At 40.6% G+C, this 19724-nt stretch overlaps 2 protein-coding genes across 4 annotated transcripts in view; one reads left to right on the top strand and one right to left on the bottom strand.

The window, feature by feature from the left end:
- JAZF1 (JAZF zinc finger 1) overlaps positions 1 to 6819 on the top strand; it is a 183741-nt gene extending 176922 nt beyond the window's left edge. The window contains exon 5 of the mRNA XM_032181958.1: positions 6115 to 6819. Within this exon, the coding sequence (XP_032037849.1) occupies positions 6115 to 6291 (177 nt within the window). The 3' untranslated portion in view covers positions 6292 to 6819. The remainder of the gene's footprint in view (positions 1 to 6114) is intronic.
- Positions 6820 to 10249: 3430 nt separating this feature from the next.
- The window catches only part of TAX1BP1 (Tax1 binding protein 1), a 55741-nt gene continuing 46266 nt past the window's right edge, over positions 10250 to 19724 (bottom strand). For all 3 annotated transcript variants that reach the window (XM_032181392.1, XM_032181394.1, XM_032181393.1), the window contains 4 exons: positions 19219 to 19393; positions 18730 to 18878; positions 11391 to 11476; positions 10250 to 10714 (listed from right to left, as the gene is read on the bottom strand). In XM_032181392.1, coding sequence (XP_032037283.1) covers positions 10513 to 10714; positions 11391 to 11476; positions 18730 to 18878; positions 19219 to 19393 — 612 coding nt within the window. In that variant the 3' untranslated portion in view covers positions 10250 to 10512. The remainder of the gene's footprint in view (positions 10715 to 11390; positions 11477 to 18729; positions 18879 to 19218; positions 19394 to 19724) is intronic.

The raw sequence follows: 19724 nt of genomic DNA, 5'->3' as shown, positions 1-19724 counted from the left end.
CTTCTGGTACAGGCGATGTGCGGGAAGGTGGTGGTTAATGTTTCACGAGTCAGAGGTCACCTCGAGAAGGCAGAGCCTTGGAGAAGTTCTGGCATCCTTCTGTGCTGGGTCAGTGTCCCAGTGACTCATGTGCGCAGCAGTCGCTGTGTCTGGCCCTGAGCGCTGGGCTTGCGTCCCTCTGCGTGACATGCTGGGAAACTTTTTTTTTTCCCTTTTCTGATTACACTCCATCATGAGAAAATTTTCTCTGTTTATGGGAGTGAAACGTCTTTAACTTTGAACCTTGAGCTGGCTGGTAAAGAACACGCTGTGACGGTGCGAGGACAGGAATATTGCTTCACGTGAACGGGTGCGGGGGCAGATTAGGTTTTATTGACCACTTTGGACTTCAGTATTGTATAGACACTGAAATTTGGGATCAGAAATCGTGTACTGGCTGCAATTCCTTTAAATAACTTCGTGCATGAAGTCCTAGAAAATTCAACCACTGACCTACACCCTAGAAAAACCGGTAGTGGTGGGCTTTGTTTTTATACTTGTTCTATTTTATGGCTTTGCCTTTAAATAACTGAAAAGCAGGGACTTAAAAGAGAGCAGAAATATGAAAGAGAAATATAGGAAGACCAATAACGTTTGAGATAAAACAGTTGTGACAAGAACGAATAAACTGTGCGTGAAAACGTGTAGTGGATGAAAATGTGTTGCAGCGATCCTGCAGCTGTTCTGGGCTGCGCCTTCGCCGTTAGCAGCAGGTCACGAGACTGGGGCTCGTGCACGGTGCTCGGGGATCAGCTAATGCTTGCCTAAAATCCTGGTAACGCGAGCAGGGAAGCAGCGTGCTCCCTTCTTAGCGACGGACAAGCCTGGTTTTGCAGAGCTGCGTCTGACCTGTGCAATGATTATTCTCCATCTCAGGAGGCAGGGCAGAGGGAAAGATGTTGTGAGCCTATTTTCCAAGTATTACTTTGCAGATAAAACCGCTTTAAGTGAGATTAATACTTTTCCTGTGCGTGGCAGAAGCTGTGTCGGACGGAGGGTATGGCATAAATGCTAAACCCCTAGCTCAGGAAGCAAACAAGCCATGGTGATTGTTAGAAGTCAGTATGCCCACAGGGCATCTATGCGTTGCAGAAAACATTCATTTAATGGCACAGGCTAGAAGGAGAACCCTGTAATTTGCTATATCCTGTCTGTTCTCTGTTTGACTGCCAGCCCTCTGTCTTTTTATTGCCCAAATAAGCAAGCTGTTCCTGCCTGCTTCTGCTATCTCACTACCTTCATCTCAAATGCATGAGGACTGTCTAAGGGATATCTCGTACACCATTAATGTTTGAGCAGTCGGACAGGGAACAAATTAATGACCCAGAGAGAGGCTGGCAGACAGAGAGCAGCAGCAAATAAAAAGTGCTGTATTTTCCTCAGAGACTCACCTCTGTTCAATCCAGATAGGAAAATACATTTCCTTTAGCTCTGCCTCACCTCATCTCTCTTTTCTGTGGGCTCTGCTTCCTTCCTTTTTTTCTTTTCAGCCTTATTTTTTTTCTGCTTTTTACATTTTTATCTTTGTTTCCTTCCTTTTAGTTTCGTGTCAGCTGTGTTTCTTGTTTCCTCTTCGTCTTCCTCCTACTTAACCCCCTCCTCAGATGAATTATTTGCTGAGTCTGGGTAGGGAGTCCTGTGATCAAAGCGCTGGGATTTTCTGGTGGGTACTGGATAATCACAGCCAGGGCTGTAAAACAATTATAGAGCCACAAACAGGAACACGGACATGCACATACAGTAATTGCCAGGCTCCCTTCACGGCTGAGAAAGGATGCATTCTTTTAGGGAGTGAGGAGGAAAGGAGAATGTACACAGTTTTCTTTTGTCTGGCCCTAGGTGACGTACGTTTGAGAAGCAGAGATGTTATTTTTAGGTGTGTTATTTGTACTGCAGGACTGCCCAAAGGACCCGGTAGGGTTTGGGGCTCCTTTTTGCAAACAATGTACAAGGATAAAAGATGGCCTCTGCACTGAAAAGTCATTATGGAAAGGTAAATACAACAAGAATGAGTACAACAAATACTCCCAAGGAGTGGGTTGGGGCGGACAATGGAAACTGTAATAAGAACATGTTTATACACAAGCCCAGATGAGTATCAGAAGACCCTACTGGCCTTCTGCCCAGCTGCTATCTGCTGGCAGTTTCCCATAGGCACTGCAGCAGAAGGCAGTCATAAACATTTAATTGTTCTTCAGGAACTTTTATTTTTTTAAGAAAATAAAATTGCTTGCTTATAAAATGCATTGGTACTAAGCCCTCTGTACAGTATGGCACAGATTTTTCTTGAAGGGCCAAAGATTCTGGAGAGAAAAAAAAAGAAAAAGAAAAAGAAAACAACTTTAGTGGCTTGTAAACTTGTTTGTTGGGATATTCTGAAACAGCTAAAGGCATCTGGAGCACGCTGACTTCTAGGTGCCTAACACCCTCTGAAGTAGTTTCTGGAGCTTGCTTTCTTTGTCATTTTACAGTTGCTGAGAGAGGAAATGTTGAGTATCTAAGAGTTTGTCATTTGCTGTTTCACTGTGATTTATCTGCTTTGCATTTGAAGCCATTAATTTGATTTTAGAAAATCATCCAAGTGATTGAAAGGAACCTTAACATCTTGTTTCTTCAGAGTTCACCCTGGCCAAATTCAGGCTTCACATTGACATTTAGGTGACCTCTCCAGTAGTCGGTGGGTGATGAGTTCTTAACGTGCTTTGCAAGATGCCACCTGTGGGAGCTGAAGTGTGGATTGGTGAAGCTGGCGATTGGCTTTCCTTTTAGTACACCCCACCTGTTTGTATCAGTTACTTGGGTGCCAACTCAGGAGAAGGACATTCAAAATGCGTGTGTGATGTAGATAAACTGATTCAGGCAACTTCCAATAAAAGTTCAATGCACAATAAAGACAAAAATGCCATAAATTATGTGTATATACTACTACGGACAAAACCCTGGAGTATTTGTCATAGTTTTTGCAGACTGTGCAAATACAATAACACGAGAATAGTTGTACATACACCCAAAATGTAGTTATATGCATCTCTATCAGTGCAATCATGAAATACAAAAGACGTCAGCAGCTGATCTCATCAAAGCAACCCTCAGTTCTCATCTCTCACCTACAGGCACTCTAGAAAAGCAAATTAGCCTAAGCTTCTCTTGGCCTTTGTAAAATTTCTAGCTACCCAGAAGGTACAAGGTTGGTTTCTCTGTGCAGTCTGTGGATTATTCCTGAAGTTACGTGCTCTTCCTACATGAAAAGCTAACAGTTTATCGGTGTGGGTGCATTACCCAGGACTGAAATTCACTGGGGTGGTAGAGGTGCTTTCCTGAGTGCACCCGGTTTATGATGGTGTTTGAAAGGGCGTATAAACCATGGCTCATCTCTGTCCGTACATTGCCTTTGCAAGGGTGTTTTTTTAATTACTGTTGGTGTGTTGGTAGTTACGGTTGTTCCAGATTGTCTCACTTAGATATATTTGGCGTGTTCCCTTACTCATGGTAGTGCTCAGTAGGGCACAAGTTGCGTGAGAAGCCAGAGCAGCACAGTTATGGGGCGAGGAGGAGGGAGGGGACACGAGGATGTTCCCGTTTCCCTGCCCTCCCTCCGAGGACACTGAGAAGCAGGTAGGCCAGGCTGCTAGGCTGGGTGGGATTTTTGTGAAGGAACAGCCCGGAGATGAGTCTGGAAAAAGAAATCCACCTGAACCAGCCCTACTTGAAGAGTGTGGCATGCTCATGTGGCTTCTGGCGTGTGGTGGCTTCGTGGGTCCATCCAGTGTCCTCGTGTCCCTGCAGACCGGGCAGTGCCAGGCTGAACTCCCCCGCCTCCTCCTGATCTGGTCCCGGGTTAATAATTGTTTCCTCCTGGTGAAGGTTTGTGAGTGCCCTTCCATGCTGCCATCTTCTTCCTCAATCACTTGTGAGAGTAAATAACGAGCAACCCAAGTAACCGGAGCAATAAAAGTGATGTATGGGTTTGGCAGCGTTTTTTGCCATACCTCAACAAACTCAACCCAGACATACAACAAAGTGTTTACATTGCAGCAGTGGAAAAAGTGCTGAAGAGTTGACTGTAATTCTAACAACAGCTTTCTTTTAGACACAAGTGCAGATCGGATTTCATCTTACACTGGCTCCTCATACCCCGCGTGTTTTACTATTTCTCAAACCTTCCACGGCCCAATTAATTCCACACAGGTTGCTGTTTTAGCATTTCCTTAAATTTTTCTGCCTGAAATTACTTTCCCCTTTCATCAAAGCATGTGGTGCGTCCCGTACTTGAGGCTGAGTGGATCATTAAAAAAAATCTGGAAGAGGAGAAGAGCACAGTTGGCACGGAGCAGTGAGGGTGTTCGTGATCTGGGGAGTCCATAACAATTGGTGCTGGTCGCTTAAAAGTACCTCAAAATGACTGCTTATAAAGAGTGGAAGTCTGAGCAGGCTTATGTAGTTTCCAAGATAAATAGAGGGTTTGGGGTTTACTTTGTTTTTAAAATTTCACTGCAGCAGCAACATTTAGCAGGTCGCCCTCTGATCAGCACCATCGGGGCACTGGGCGGTGGCTGCTGCAGCCGCGCTCCTCCCGGCTTCGTGATGGGGGCCACAAGTTCCTCTCGGCCCTTTCTTGCTCAGCGTTGTGTGGGCAGCATGTGGAGGGGACTGCCAGGAGCATCACCGAGCACTTGGGATTTTGATGCAGAGTAAATTGGGTTAGGAGGGAGGGGAAGAGAAGGAAAGTGTTGGCAGTAGAGTGGTACCAAGGGTGGTTACCTCGTGACTCTCTGATGTTAGATTTGTGATACGTGTGGAGTCTGGTGAAGTTCGAGGAGTTTCAGCTCGGTTCTGTTTACAGAAGGCTTTTAAGTCTTTTTTTCTCTTTCTCCTTCTCTTTTCTTCTTCCTCGTCCAATTGCTGCGAGTTCCCAGCTGGAGCTTCCCCCGTAAGCTGCCTGCTAACACAGCTGAGCTTGCTGCTCCAAGAGCCACGGGGACATTTTGTCATGTGTAACAACAGCCCAGGGCTCAGCAAAGACAAAATTCCTTAAGCTGTTACTTAGTGGGCTAAATTAATTAATATCTAGGCTGTTAATTGATTTTGGCTTTTCTTAGTTAAAAAAAATAATAATAATCTGAGGCAGACATCTAGAAACTTTAGACAGGATATGGTAGAGCCTCAGAGCTGTACCTTTGCTACAAGTTGTCTTGGCTTCTTTTTTGGTTTTCTTGCTAGGAGAAGCTCTAATGAAACACAGTTTGCATTCCCCTCTCCTCTCCCTTTTTTTCCCCAAAAAATCCAAGCTCTCTTGGTGGAAGCTGGTGTATACTGTGTGAAAGGGACTCTGTTAGGATGAACCCTAGAGAAAGCGGTATCACGTGCTGGTTAGACCACAACAGCTCCTTCCATTTTTGCCAGAAAGATGCGAGGAGAGCAGTGGTAGGTTTTAGCTGCAGGATCCTCCAGTTTTAGCTGTAGGATCTTCCCAAACAATAGCTGTTTTGAAGACTGCTTCTCTGGATTATTTTCTGAGTGCCCTGCGCAACTCCGAGTTAGCTGCTCCCTGCAGTTAATTCTTTGGAGACAATGTGTAAACTATCAGAAGTTGCTGGTGCCTAAAGACATATCTACAAACAATGACACAGAGCGGAACAAAAACACCATGGGGGGAGCTCCAGCTTTTTGAAGAAGTGTGACTTGAGTCTTGATGCCAAACCTTTGTTTGCTTGTAAATGAACCTCGGGATAACATTTTTCAATGCTATATGAAAAAAATAAATAAATAAATAAAAAATGGCAGGAAGCAAAGAACATTTATGTATGATCCCACTAAGCAAGCAATATTTCTGGAAAGTGCCATGCGCTGGGAGATAACAATCAGAACTACCCAGGTGTGATACATTAGGACTGCACAGATCACTCTCCTTCCTGTCCCACCCTGTCTTGGAGCACAACACATGCACAACACCTGGAGGGTTCCTAGCAATTTGAGTAATTCTGCCCGTAACCATTAGCCGGGTTGTGTTTTTCAGCAGACACCGAGGCGTTTCGAGGCCAATCGACCACTAACGCTCTGCTTTCTCGCTCGCAGAATGTGAATGGCATAAAGTACCACGCCAAGAACGGCCACAGAACGCAAATCCGCGTACGCAAACCATTCAAATGTCGCTGTGGAAAGAGTTACAAGACAGCTCAGGGCCTGCGGCACCACACAATCAATTTCCATCCCCCCGTGTCTGCTGAGATTATCAGGAAGATGCAGCAATAACATGCTGGTCACAAATGTGCCAAGAAATCCTCACCAGCAGTTGCTGATTTTGAGAACAGCCACCTTTTTCAGGGGAAGCATTCAGCAACCCTTTAAACAATTAAATGCATGCTTTAAAATTTTCTGTAATTTTGGAATGATGTATCTTTGTAGAGTTAATGATTTTGTACATTTGCACATGTAATCATCATACCCATTTTCATTACTTTGAGATAAGGTGCTATAAAAGCTATAGGTTCTTCAGAACTTTTTTCTCCAAAAACAAAAAAATTAGGGGGCGTCGCGTATTTAGTTGTACTGAAGTGTTGAATAGGAGTAAGGGGAGGAGAGCTTGGCACTGATGTAATTTCAAGATTGTAATGTGATGAAGACTTCCGATGCATCTGTCAGTGTGTGTGCAAAACCAAAACAATACCACCATTGTCAAACTATAGTTAACATGCCTTACATTATGGAGTTATCAGTGGAGTAGCAAGTCTTTTAGGTAATGGAAATATAAATAAGAAAGAATGTTTAACATAATATGCTAAAAATATTTTCATACTTAAATAACATACATAAAAATGTGTGCTTGCTGTATTTTATATTATCTTGCAAATCTTTTTTTTTTTTTTTTTTTCCCCTCTTGAAATGCTGAAAATCTTGCCATTTGAACTAGTAAACAATCACTTTAGTGTTAGGAATTACTTTTTTTTTTTTTTTTTTTTCTTTTTTTTTTTTTTTGTACAAGATGTTATATTATGTTCATGCCCATCAAACTTTTGAGGACCAATATCCCAGTCCAACTAAATATTTACCCCTGAAATATCTGTTAGAAAGACATTTGGAAATACTTAAGTGCAAATTTATGTGTGTGTGAGAAAGAATTATCTTCATCTCAGATGAAGTCTTAAAGCACTTTGTAGTTCTCTATTGCCAACAGATTTAATGTTTTATGTGTTGCCAATTCTTGCAACTACTGTACTAGCATGTGCCTGTGGTTGCAAATAAAAATTAAAAATTCTGCGCATGGTTTAAGGAGGTCCATTATTTGTGCTCAGGGAGCTGCCAATGCCGCTCCCTCCTGTTCATTGTATTTTGAGGTTTTCTTTGTACGTTTTTTGCTTCTCGTTGTAGGTCACTGCATTCCATTTGGAAGTGTCTGTTTAGCTTTACAGTTAATTTTGCTGAAATATGACATATGAGCCTTATCGAAGATTTAAGTGCTTCTTGCAGCAGGTGGTCAGAGAGTGTCTTAGAGCTAAAGTCAGCATGAGAGAGCTTCGTGTCTGGGCCATACCTGAACATTTGTTGCTTACCATCCTGCCTTGAGCATTCTTCTCTCACAAGTGCTATTCTTGGAATTGAGCTGGCCAGTTGCATCAAGGGGGCACCCCCCGCCCTGCCCCAACCTTGAAACACTGCTCACGTGGCAAGGGTCAGGGAGGAATGCAAAACGTTCAGTACAGTAATCGCCTTTGCTTATTTCCCATCCTTTTAAGTGCAAAAGAAAGCTCAAAACGTGAGGAATAAGCCTTTCCCTTTATTATTTTTTTCCAAAGCTTTAAAGGAAAATGTTTTAAGGATGACAATTGCCTATTTTTTCAGCTGAGTAAAAAAAAAATCTCTCTAAAAACTGGGAATCATCCTAAACGCTAAGGTTCGAACATCTGTATTTAAACAAAACACCACTTTTTCAAATCCTAAAGAGATGACAGTGGTTGTATTGCACAGTGCTGTCAGCTGGGTTTTGAGGATGATCCAGACATGAGAATTATTGGTACACAAAAGGCCCCATGGGGCCATTTCCTACCTTCTGCAGTTTTGGCAACAGACGTGGCCAACAACTATGTTTTGGCTCTGCTCCTAGTGCAAGAAACTACAGGCTGGGTAAGTAAATTCAACAGCTAAACAGTCGTAAAATGTCATTGTTGCATGTAAATTCCTTTCAACTATAAAAACAAAATTCCAGTTTCTATTTACCTATTCATTGTGACAGTATTATTAAACAGGTAAAGATGGGACTATTTTGTTATACTGTGTATAGTGAATGTATTGTACTGTGTCTGTGAAAAAGTGTGCTTTAAATTATATTTTCATATGTTTTGTTGGGGACAAAGTACTTTAAGTTTGAAAGTGACAGAGGTTTGTTTTAGAACTGAAGGCAACTTAACGAATTCCTGTCAAGAAAGCTGCTTATAAATGTAAATCAAATCACATTTAAAATAAACTGCCTCTGACCTAAAATGACTGCTCTCTACTTGTCACTAACATGGAGTGAAGCTCTTGGGCTGTCTACTGTTGTATTTGTGTATTTTTACTTTGGGCTCATCAAACTCTGTTCTGTAACACCTGCAGCAGCTCGAGAGCTGCACCCTTCACACAGCCAAATACACAGGGTGCTGCAGCCGGGAGGAGAAAACGGAGCATTTGGATGTAAGCAGCCAAAAGGACACTCAGGTTGCAGAGGATGCTTCCTACCAGCATCACACCAGGGCTCAGCCTGCCAGGTAAGAGGTGGTGGTGATGCTTCTGAACCCTCCCCTTCTAATGGTAGGGTATGAGAACCTTTCTTGTGAAGGTTTTTCACAAATGAAGCCTCTAGCCCTAAGAAAAGAGGAATCCTTAAAATCCAAATTGCTATTTTAAGTGGCTGTGTGAGGGTGGCTATTTAATAGGGAAACTTCAGCAATTCCCTGTGTATGCACCTCAAAGAAGTCTGCTTTGGCACAACCAGGGTGTGAGGTTGTCTTGCCTGTGTAGGATACCAACATCTGAGACTTCAGACACCTTTACTAATGTGACTGTAACTTGAATAATGTTTATTTTTTATAGCGAGTTCTGTTTTCATACACTACTGAGTTATTAAAAAAAAATGGTAAAATATTGTTTCAGTACTTCCATGCCTTACCTTGGACTGTCTACTGACAGGAGTTTGGGAGTTTAAAAAAAACGTAAAAACCTAACCTGGAATGCAGAGGACTGCTGTAGTAGCTGCTGCTCAGTGCCCTGCAGTCTATCTGTGTCATGCAGCTTTTAATAAACCCTGCACTGAACAGGATATTGCCTGTGTTCACAAGTAAGAGCTGCACACAACAGAAGTTACTCAAACACTAAATCCCCAAGTCTCCCTAAAACAAGGCACATAAATAGATGTGAGCAGCAGTTACTTTGTCATACAAAACTGAACCATCATTTACTGCAATTATGTAAAGCCTAAACTCCAGCTTATTTTATGTCGAAATAAGCAGTGGGGAAAAAAACGACCACTGACTCCATGAATAATTCTGCTTTTAATGTAACAAGACTACTGTACAACAAGTGGAAAGCAATTTACTTAATACAGTTAGGTAAATATAAAATGTTTAGATATACACACATGTTTTTACTTACTGGAAAGAAATACATAAAGTTAAAATGCAGAAGGTTTTAAAAGCCCTAAGCAAAAATGAACACAATTCACTGTTGTGAAAATATAACAATATTTTCTACTGAATGCAATTGCAACATAATGGCAATGACTTTTTAAACAATTAATTTCTAGGCATTTAAGCACAACGGTTTCTTTCAACTCAAAAATTCTGCCTTAAAGTATAACGTACTTCACTGAACATTATTCCTTAAGGCAAACACTGCATATGTAAAACTGAAGGATCTGCCATTACCTTTGTTGCAGGCATGTAATCTCACAGTACGTGCATCTACATTTCAGAAATGTGCTAGAAAACTATAGTTTCATTGGGTAAATTATGTAAATTATGCAACTCCCTGGTTTAACTGTTACTGGTGAAAAGAGACTACACAACTTTGCTAGGAGAAACACCTGTTTATTACGTTTTTAATCACACCTCAGTTCTCACGGTCAAGATAAACCATAGGAGCTTTGGTGTTGTTTTACACCGCTGAAGAGCATCACGAAGCTGGTCTCCTTTGTTCTGAGGCTGAGTCGTTCCTGTGTCCTTACAAATTCCAAATTCTACTGGATAGGGGAATAAATAGCTACATACACAACAAGGTCTTTTTTTTTGTTTTTTTTTTTAGTATAATGTTAGGTAGAGGGAGAAGGTACCTCAAATAGCAGCTTACAGCCAGGATTTATCATGGCTCCCGTTAGAGTACACTACCTTTTAATCAGAAATCTGCACTGTTAAAGAAAAGCTGTACTGTTGTTTTGTGGTTTGTTTTTCCATAGGTGGACTACTCAAAGTTGTTTCTTTTTAAGCTACACTGCAAACAAAAGATTTAATCAAAATTTAAAACGTTCTGATCAAAGTGTGTCTGGACGTGCCTCTCAAAGCCCTGCTGGTCGTAGTCAGGCGGGAACTGCTCGCTGCACATGGGGCACACCTTCCAGTGACTTTCCACGTGCTCCTCAAACTTGCTCTGATCATAGTTAGGGGGAAACATCACATCACAAAGGGGGCATTTCTTGTGCACATCAAAGCTTCACGAAGAGGTGGAGAGAAAGGGAAAAAAAAGAAAAGAAAAAAAAAGGAAAGTTATTTAATCTGTTACTGCCAAATAAAATACAGAGGTAGGCTCCTGCTGCTGCTGTACTACTAATTTAAATTTGAGCAGACTTGGTATCTGTGTACGTATCACACAGTTAATTAAAATGTCTTAGCCATAAGCCTTCAATACGGTTAATGTAGTTTTTTATACAGGGATTCCAAAGTAACTTGGCGCTTAAAAAGTTACATCATTTTGACATAATTCCAACCTCCACTGAATACAAATCTATTGAATGTCTTAATGGCCAAGCGGTTTCATGGGAAACCACTCTCTCTGCTCATAAATGCTTGCTCTTAGCAAACATAACACTTTATAAAAGCTCTAAACTTAGGTTCACAATTAGGTTGGAAAAAGGGAGAAAGAAAACAAAAGTTACTCATTCATTCACCAAACGACATTTGACATTCAGTCAAAATAAGGTACAACAAATAGTCTGCCCTGTGGAACAGCGAATTCTGATGGTTAATTGTAAACCACACATCAATTGAAAATGCTTAAAAGTATTTCTCCTTCCTTTTCCAACCCCTCTTCCCCAACTTGAGTAAAGGACTCCATCGATATAGAAGCCGATCCATCCCATTAAAGAGCAATAAAAGATAAACATTTACCTGGAATCAAAGCAAAAACCTGTTCCACGCTCATGCAAAAGAAGGCTGGGAGGATTGGGAGCAGAAGGTACGGTGTTGTCATCGTCCTGTTAAAAAAACAGTGGTATTTTAAATAAGAGGCAGCTACTTTCCCCCCTCTCAATAGATCTTCTTGCTATCAAGCAGAACATGGCTGAAACTTAACCTTCCATGTTATAATCTCTGCAGGACGAGTTTTACTTCGGTGTACAAAAGGGAGCCAAACAGACTGCCTTTTGACCACGTCCATGTAACAGAAACCTGTGCCAGGACTACTAGAAAGCTTCTACTGATAGAGTAACTACGGAAATGCAGGTCACCTCACTGTTACTGCCTGGGGGCTCAACCAGAACAGAAAAACCTGTGTTTAACCACGTACAGGGCACCGCGCTACATACTGTAATAGCCTGCTACCAAGAGCCAAAATTCAAAAATGGATTCTACACAATAGAACATCAAGTCAGGTTCTTAAAATCTGTCAATCTTAAATTACAGTAACAGTAAAGATAGATAGATAGATAGATAGATAGATAGATCTGCCTGGGCTGCCATCGCCAGCCAAGCATGCCCCGCGCTGCGCGCCGCAGTCAGGCGCATCAGCTAAATTGCCCTGTTGGGCTGCTTCCCACATCAGCCCTGTCAGTTGTGCTCCCGCCACCACCACCACCAGCACGTGAGGAGCTGCAGCTGCAGCGCATGCTGATGAGGATGGTGGGGCTGACGCCTCTCAGGTTTGCCTCAGAGCCTCCATCAAGCACAGGAGGAAGGCAGCTCAGCCTCCAGAGAATGTGAGCGCTGCTCCTCGCTGCTCATGAGAGAAGAAATCTGATCGTAACAGGAATGGGGAACTCCTAAGCAGAAAAATGAAGAATACCAACAGGGACTGATTCTGAAAACTTCCTTTCTGACATGCTCAGGGCCACAATTTTTTGTTGGTCTTTGGTTTTTATATATTTTATATATTTATTTTTATTTTTATTTGTGTACATATAAAATACAAATAAATACATAAATATATATATAATGTTTATTATATATTATTATTATACATTATATAATATATATAAATATATATTTATATTTGATATGATATATATTTAATATAGTATATATCGTAGGTATATTTATTTAAAAGATAGGTATGATTTTTAATATAATTATTATAATTTATGTCATGTGAATATTATTATATGTATTTAATATGATATTTAGTATATATATTTATATGTTTTATATATGTGATATTTTTAGGAATCAAGATTTACACAAGCACAGCGATTTAAGCAAACACATTTAGGGGAAGAAACCAGCAACAGGAAAATAAATTGAAGGAAGGGGAAGAAAATGAGAACTGTGTTTTTAAGTCAATTCTTTATGCAGCACCGAACTAATATACAGCACCGTGGTTCTGTTCTACGATAACGCAGCACAAACCTATTAATCTCAAGGCGGGAAAACAGGTACATTCAGCAAGATTTTTGAAACTCCAACTCCTAAATAATTTTCCTTCTCATTTCAAAGACACAGTACATGCCAGAATTATGAATTATTTAGCTGGTCTGCAAAAACAGATGCAAGGGAGCATATATAACACGCAGTATGTTTCATACAGGTAGCTAACAAGTACAGTCAAACGTATTTCACTTTAAGGCTAACGTACTTTGTCCTTATGAAGAGTTAATGGAAATAGGGCAGGATGGGAAGATTCCCTCAATATTTTTCTTCTCCTGACAACAGCTGTTTAGCTTCAACCATTTAACATTTCCATTAAGCAGCTAGTGGGGCTTGCTGTGACAGATGCTAGTAACAGACATATTTTCCTGTCTAACTTGCTTGCTTTGCACCTGCAGTAAAAAGGGCATATGGGTTTTAAAATACTATTTGTTCCTTTTGTCACGGAAGAGGTAGGATGTATGTATTAAAGAAGAAAAACTATTTAAAGTACTCTCATACTACAATGCTACAGCTTACGTGGTGCCAGAAACATGACAAATTTGTTGAATACCAGACTTGTAAGTTCACCAGGACTTATCTGAAAAAATGAATCTGCATCTTTCTTGGGGAAAAAATACTTTCACTGCAAATACAGGCTCAATTAATACTTTAGAAAATACTTGCTTATAATCCTTTACTGTTTGTCACTCAGTTGTTTCTTGACCACGAGGCATTTTTTGTCAGCACTTACTTGTTAACACTTGGCTAAAAATGGCAAGGTGGACAAGGTGCTCCTCTGGTGAAAGAGCTCCTTCAACACCTTCAGGCCCTGCAGTAACCTTTGTGTAGGACAGATGAGCAGACCCAACGACAAGTGCACAGGCTATTTGTTTTATGAAGGGTTATTAACTGTTCAGCTATTTGAGCAAGTAGTCAGGATTTACCAATACCAAATATCAACTAGGTGTGAGGGCATTAACCGTAACTATGTGACTGATGTGATGGGTCTCCTCTCCCATTCAAAAGTACCAATGGATACAACAACAAAAAAACAACTTTTGGAACAGGTCTTTACATGGACCTGAAAGAAACTGCTCACCTGGATGCCCAACTGTACCAGCATTCACGACTGAGCATTTCTGAAGCAATTCATTTTCCACCTGAAGGTTACACTACCACAAAAATCAGAGTCTTCCCTATTGCGAAAGAGAATATCTAAGTCTTTAGGCGTGCATTACTCAAATACAAAAACAGTGAGTGGCAGTGCCTTGCAGGCACTGGCTCCAACAAAGGTTTGAATTACGAAGTTTCAAAAAGGCTTTTTTCATGTCAGAATAACATTGTTCTGTGCCTCCCAAGGATATAAGTTCTCAGGAACCAGTTCAATTAATGATAAAAATCATACTGTGACCTCCTTCCCGTACCTTCTGACCTGTGCACCATGCAGAAAGGGCCATATTAAACAGCGAGGTATCTTGAGATATAGAGAGTCTGTCTACTCACCGTACTTTTGCTCTTGGCCAAGTAAGTATGTATGGGAAGATCAATTCTTAACCTTTTCTTAAGCTTAACCCAAAAAAGAAGAAAGCAAATCTATACAGAGCACCCCTCGCAGTACATATCACAGGGATCACTGTATAATTAAGGAACAGTACATTAAGAACAGACAGTAACTGGTAACATAATGGTAACTGTCTTCTGTTTGGACACCAAATACATCACTAGCAAAGAGTTCCTTATCTAGAAGTTCATATGGGGCTCTAATACAGGACTTCATCACTGCCTGGCAGTATTTCACAGCTATTCTGATCTCAACTTATGCTTAAGGAATACACAATGAACAATAACCAAGAATTCTCAGACATTCCCCTAGAGGTAACTTGGAGGAAAAAAAAAACAGGAAAATGTGCCGTTTTATTGGATTCATCCAGCAGTCTATTTCTAGCATTTCAGATAGACAAAACTCCCAAAGTGCACCCCATAAAAGTCAGGCCTATATGAAGGGAGGACAGCTCTTACAGGTCCACAGTCACTGAGGGCCTGGTTTCTTCCAGTTAGTAAAACCAGTGATGCATTCCTCATTCCTACAAAGGATGTCAGGTTGGAAAGCACTGTGTAACATTTTAAAACCGGCCACTCTCCCGTAGTAAAACCAAGCACCCCCTGAAAACCACAAAGCCAAAGCAGAAAGGCCAGCTGAAGCCGCTTTACAGAAGGAGTTTGGCAATAACTGCATTATCACACAGCACTTAGACAATTACACACAATAAAGTGTGATTTAAAAAAAAAAAAAAAAAAAAGTTTGTTTGCCATCAAAAAATGAAGGGAAAGTAGACATTAATAGTCAAATACAACCACAACTCACCTTATTTTACCAAAACTAACCAACACTGTCTCAGGTAATACGTACTGCTTTACTGATTACAATCAAAAGCTCACGTAATCAGTTCCAAGGCTGCCAGATGGAAATTAGCAACTGGGCCCTGTGACCCCAAACAAAACCCCCAGACCTGATCCATCCCCGTCTCCAGGTTGCAGAGAGCGTTCACACACGACCATCAGCAAGGTGACACCATCTCAAGCTCTAAACCATCAAAAAAGTATGAAAGTAGTTAAGTGGTTGTGTGTTTTTTTTAATGTTATTTGGCTAAAAGAAAGACCATTGTGGATTCATCTCAAGAAATATCCCTGGAAGTCTTCAAAAGACGTTTAGATGTAGAGCTTAGGGAAATGGTTTAGTGGGGACTGTTAGCGTTAGGTCAGAGGTTGGACTTGATGATCTTGAGGTCTCTTCCAACCTAGAAATTCTGTGAAATTCTGTGATATCCTCACCTGGCCATCAGTTGCCAAATGTTACACTCCACACTTTTCCTGTGACTCACAACATTCTTTAAGAGTCTCGGGACAGTTATTCTGGGCTTACTGCCAACCGTAATCAGGTCTGTGTTTCTAAAACTCACTTTATTATTAAAAATATATTTTTGTTTATGGATCTCTCCCATGCATACCTGCTTCTAGAAGTGACTTGCTCCAAATGATTACATTTGGTTCAGTTACAAGAGCATGAGCAAATGGAAAGCCAGTGCTGAGCAGATGATGGCAGGAACTTGTGGCAAGTCAAATACTCTATACAAAATCAACACCACATGCATGCTTATCTGCCATGATTAACACAGGGCAGCTTATCCCTCTCAGAAACCACTGTTTAACTGGCCCTAGGTAGTAATACAGTTGCAGAGGAGCGATTCTACCTCATCTCCTGTCAGAAAACACGGTGTGGAGAAGCATTCAGAATTTCTCCTCTGCCATCCAGATTAATAAAGCTTATAAAGTTACTCAACTGCACGGAAATGAGAGCAGCAACTACAGCAGGTAAGTCTGACTTGCTAGGCTGCCTCAGTTTGCTGAACTATTCCTTACGTTAGACGGATACCTGAAAGAAAACGAAGTGCCATTCCTGTTCTTCCCCATTCTGGAGAAGCAAGTGGAAAAGGTTTCTTAAACATGTATGCATGCACTTCCACCCCCTTGCCTTACAGACTGAAAAAAAGTCAATTTTGGTCAAATCTGCGTATTACAGTTGTGTGTATACAGCTTCTACTTCAAATCCCATACGTATCATAGTCTCAGGGCCCAGAAGATACCTCCTCTTAGACAAGATAAATATTGTAGGCGTTTTCATCACCGTACATGTGATACCACCAAAACATCCATGCTGTGGTGGAAGCGACAGTATCCTCAAGCTCTTAACCTAACATAAGATGCAGTAATAGCAGTGCAGAGGGGAAGACAACCAGTCCATACAATGGTAACACAGCAGCAAGACTACCAGAGTTTTTCTTCTGGGAGGGAACCTTCTGCCAACAAAGAACTCTGTATGTTTTCGGTTTTAAAATGCACATAATTACATTTCATACAGCTTATTTTGAAAACCAGTAAAAGAAACAGTAATCTTCATATGTGTATATTTGTATCTGCTGATTTGAGTCAGTCATGTGCCCTTGTGGCCAAGAAGGCAATGGTATCCTGGGGAGCATTAGGAAAAGTGCTGCCAGCATGTTGAGGGTGGTGATCCTCCGCTTCTGCTCAGCCCTGGTGAAGCCTCACCTGGAGAGAGCTGGGCCTGCTGAGCCTGGGAAAGACCAAGAGGGGATCTCATCCATGTGTACAAATGGGGAATTGAGGGGAAGATGTCAAGAGGATGGGGCCAGGATCTTTTCAGCGGTGCCCAGGAGAAGAGGCAACAGGCACAAACTGCAGCAAAGGAAGTTCCTGCTCAGTATGAGGGGGCACTTCTTTACTGTGAGGGTGACAGCGCACTGGTTGCCCAGAGAGGTTGTAGAGTCTCTCTCTCTGGAGATATTCCAAAATTGACAGGATGCCATCCTGCACTACATGCTCTAGGTGATCCTGCTCAGCAGGGGGTTGGACTATGTGTTCTCCAGAGGTCCCTTCCTACCTCAGCCATTTTGTGATTCTTCATGAGGTAGAGCCTGTCATTTCTGCAGAACTTACCTACACATATGGAAATTCTCCCTCATTACTTAAGTTTTGCATTAGAACTATTTTATCTTTAGCATATTACTAGATCTCTCTAGAAAGATTTTTGCAACTGCTCATTTCCATGTACACTCTATACATATAGCCTATTTTTGGGGTGAGAAAGTAACGGATTCTCATTTGAAAGTAAAAAATATATATATAAATTACTTGATTTAAAGGCACCTTTTCACAAGTTGAACTTTATTTAAGCCTGTTATATTCCATCTCATTACAAAAATCTAAGCTGTGTCAGCAAATGAGCACAAGACTCTAGCACTGTTTCTCTTGGGTTTGCAAGAGGGCAAAGCACATAGATCAGAAAGAACACCCTGCTAATTAAACTGAAGCAGATGACTAAAGAAGAGAAGAGCTTGTCATATGTAGTATCTACGTCAAGAATGATCAGTTTAAATATGCAAAATGTGAAGTAAAGGTGGGCAACAGCGTTAAGCTCACATTCTAGATCTTAAACAGGCTGGAGAAGTACTGACAGTTTTTCTAATTATTCACAGTAATGGACATTGGGGGCAAAAGGTAGGAGGGAGAAATACATTTTTCTCCATTATAGGTGCTGAGCACCAGGGCTAAAATCATGCCTGTCTGAACACTGATCAGCTTCTGCAAAGGTTAATAGCAATTAAATGTGGCAAACTAGACTAAATGAGAAACAGGTCATGATACCACTGTACTTGCAAAGAGCACAATACTTTGCAGAAAAGTATTTCTTGTTTAATATTTTTGAAGGTGCAAGGGTTCTTGGAATAAAAAAAGAATAATAAGCCTGTTCCTGTTCAAATGAAGACATATGGTCCAGTTCATTACAGAAGCCAATTTACTAAAAGTGTATCTTATAGTGGAATACAAAAGTTAACTGTATTAGAAAGAAAGCTAACCAGTTTCCACTTAAAACATAAAAAAAAAGGAATCAGTGAGAATCTGTCACTTTCAGTTTCACCAGTTTTAGATAACAGTCAATTAGCGGCTCTTCCAAATAGATGCTTAACAGGAAAAAAATAAAATAAAATAAAACAATGAATTTAACAAGTACAGATTCATAAAAGACAGAAAGAGAGATTAATATATAGGGATAAAATATCTAATACTACGGGAATTTTCTTTCAGTGTTTAACTGAAAATACCAGTACCAGAATCCTTTAAGTTTTCATTTGTTCTGATACAACCCACTTTCCACATACAAACTAGGAAGTGATTAAAAAAAAAAAATCCATATTTAAAAAATAGGATCACGCTTCTTAGATACTGAAAACCTATGGGCAACTCTTGAATACTCAGTAGTGAACATATCATCAACGAAAAATGAAGATGATATAAAAGGTTAACTTACATTGCTGTCCTCAGGATCTTCTAAACCATCAGGCCGACTGAGATTGCGTGAAGGCTGACTACACACTACATCATCTTCCAGTTCCCAAAAGGAAGTTCTAACAGGTGGTCTTTGGATCTCATCAGGATTAAAGGCGCCATCTGCTCCATCTGAAGAAAAATTAATTAGCTCATCTTTGTTCAGTAGTATTTTGAGATTACAGATGTGCTACGTTACATTTAAAATCAGGGCTTTCAAACATTTTTGGCTTTGATAGGATAAAAGAAGAGAAATCTTTTTTCTAAAGGTGTCTCTAAAATTTTGTTTCCCTTACTGATTCTCATCAATAAAATAAAGGTCCTTAATGGTATTCAGTAGCCAATAAAGAAACTGTACATCAGTGTACAGATGGTTGGTACTTAAGCTGCACTGAATGAAACATGGTTTTTGAAATGGTAAGAGAGAAGTTATATTTGGGGGAAAAAAAAATACTCACGCCCCCTTACTTACCTCGTCTTTCCTGAATTGCATAAGGGTTTCCATATTGCAATACTGGTAGCCTACTTGTCACTGCAGGAACTGGTCCATTTTCTTCTGAGTATGGGTTGCGAAAATGCAATGTTGGCTGTGAAATCTGTCCTTCCATCATCCTTCCAGCTTGATTTCCTGGTGTATTGCCAAGTTTCTAAATAATACAAAGTTTAAAATGTAATTACTCTATGGAGTCACAGCAAAAGTTTTAGATTTTTATGAAATATTTAGATTGGTTTTTAAAAACACATCTGCTAATCTTCACACCCTCCTTTCTTCTTGATCTAGAGTCAGATGAACAAAGAAAAGAAAACACAGGATATTTTGAAAAATTCTTCTGTTTTGTTGTCACTTAATTCAAATTGCATCAACTCAACTGCCACGTTTTTCAAGAAGTATCTGCATCTTACGAAATGAAGAAAGATCAGTGAAACAAGTAAAGAATGGAGGTGTTCGAGGAAAGGTTGGACATGGTCCTTAGGGAC

This window comes from Aythya fuligula, chromosome 2 (assembly GCF_009819795.1).
Source record: "Aythya fuligula isolate bAytFul2 chromosome 2, bAytFul2.pri, whole genome shotgun sequence".
Classification (NCBI taxonomy): Eukaryota; Metazoa; Chordata; class Aves; order Anseriformes; family Anatidae; genus Aythya; species Aythya fuligula.
This window is presented reverse-complemented; position numbering and strand designations above follow the sequence as displayed.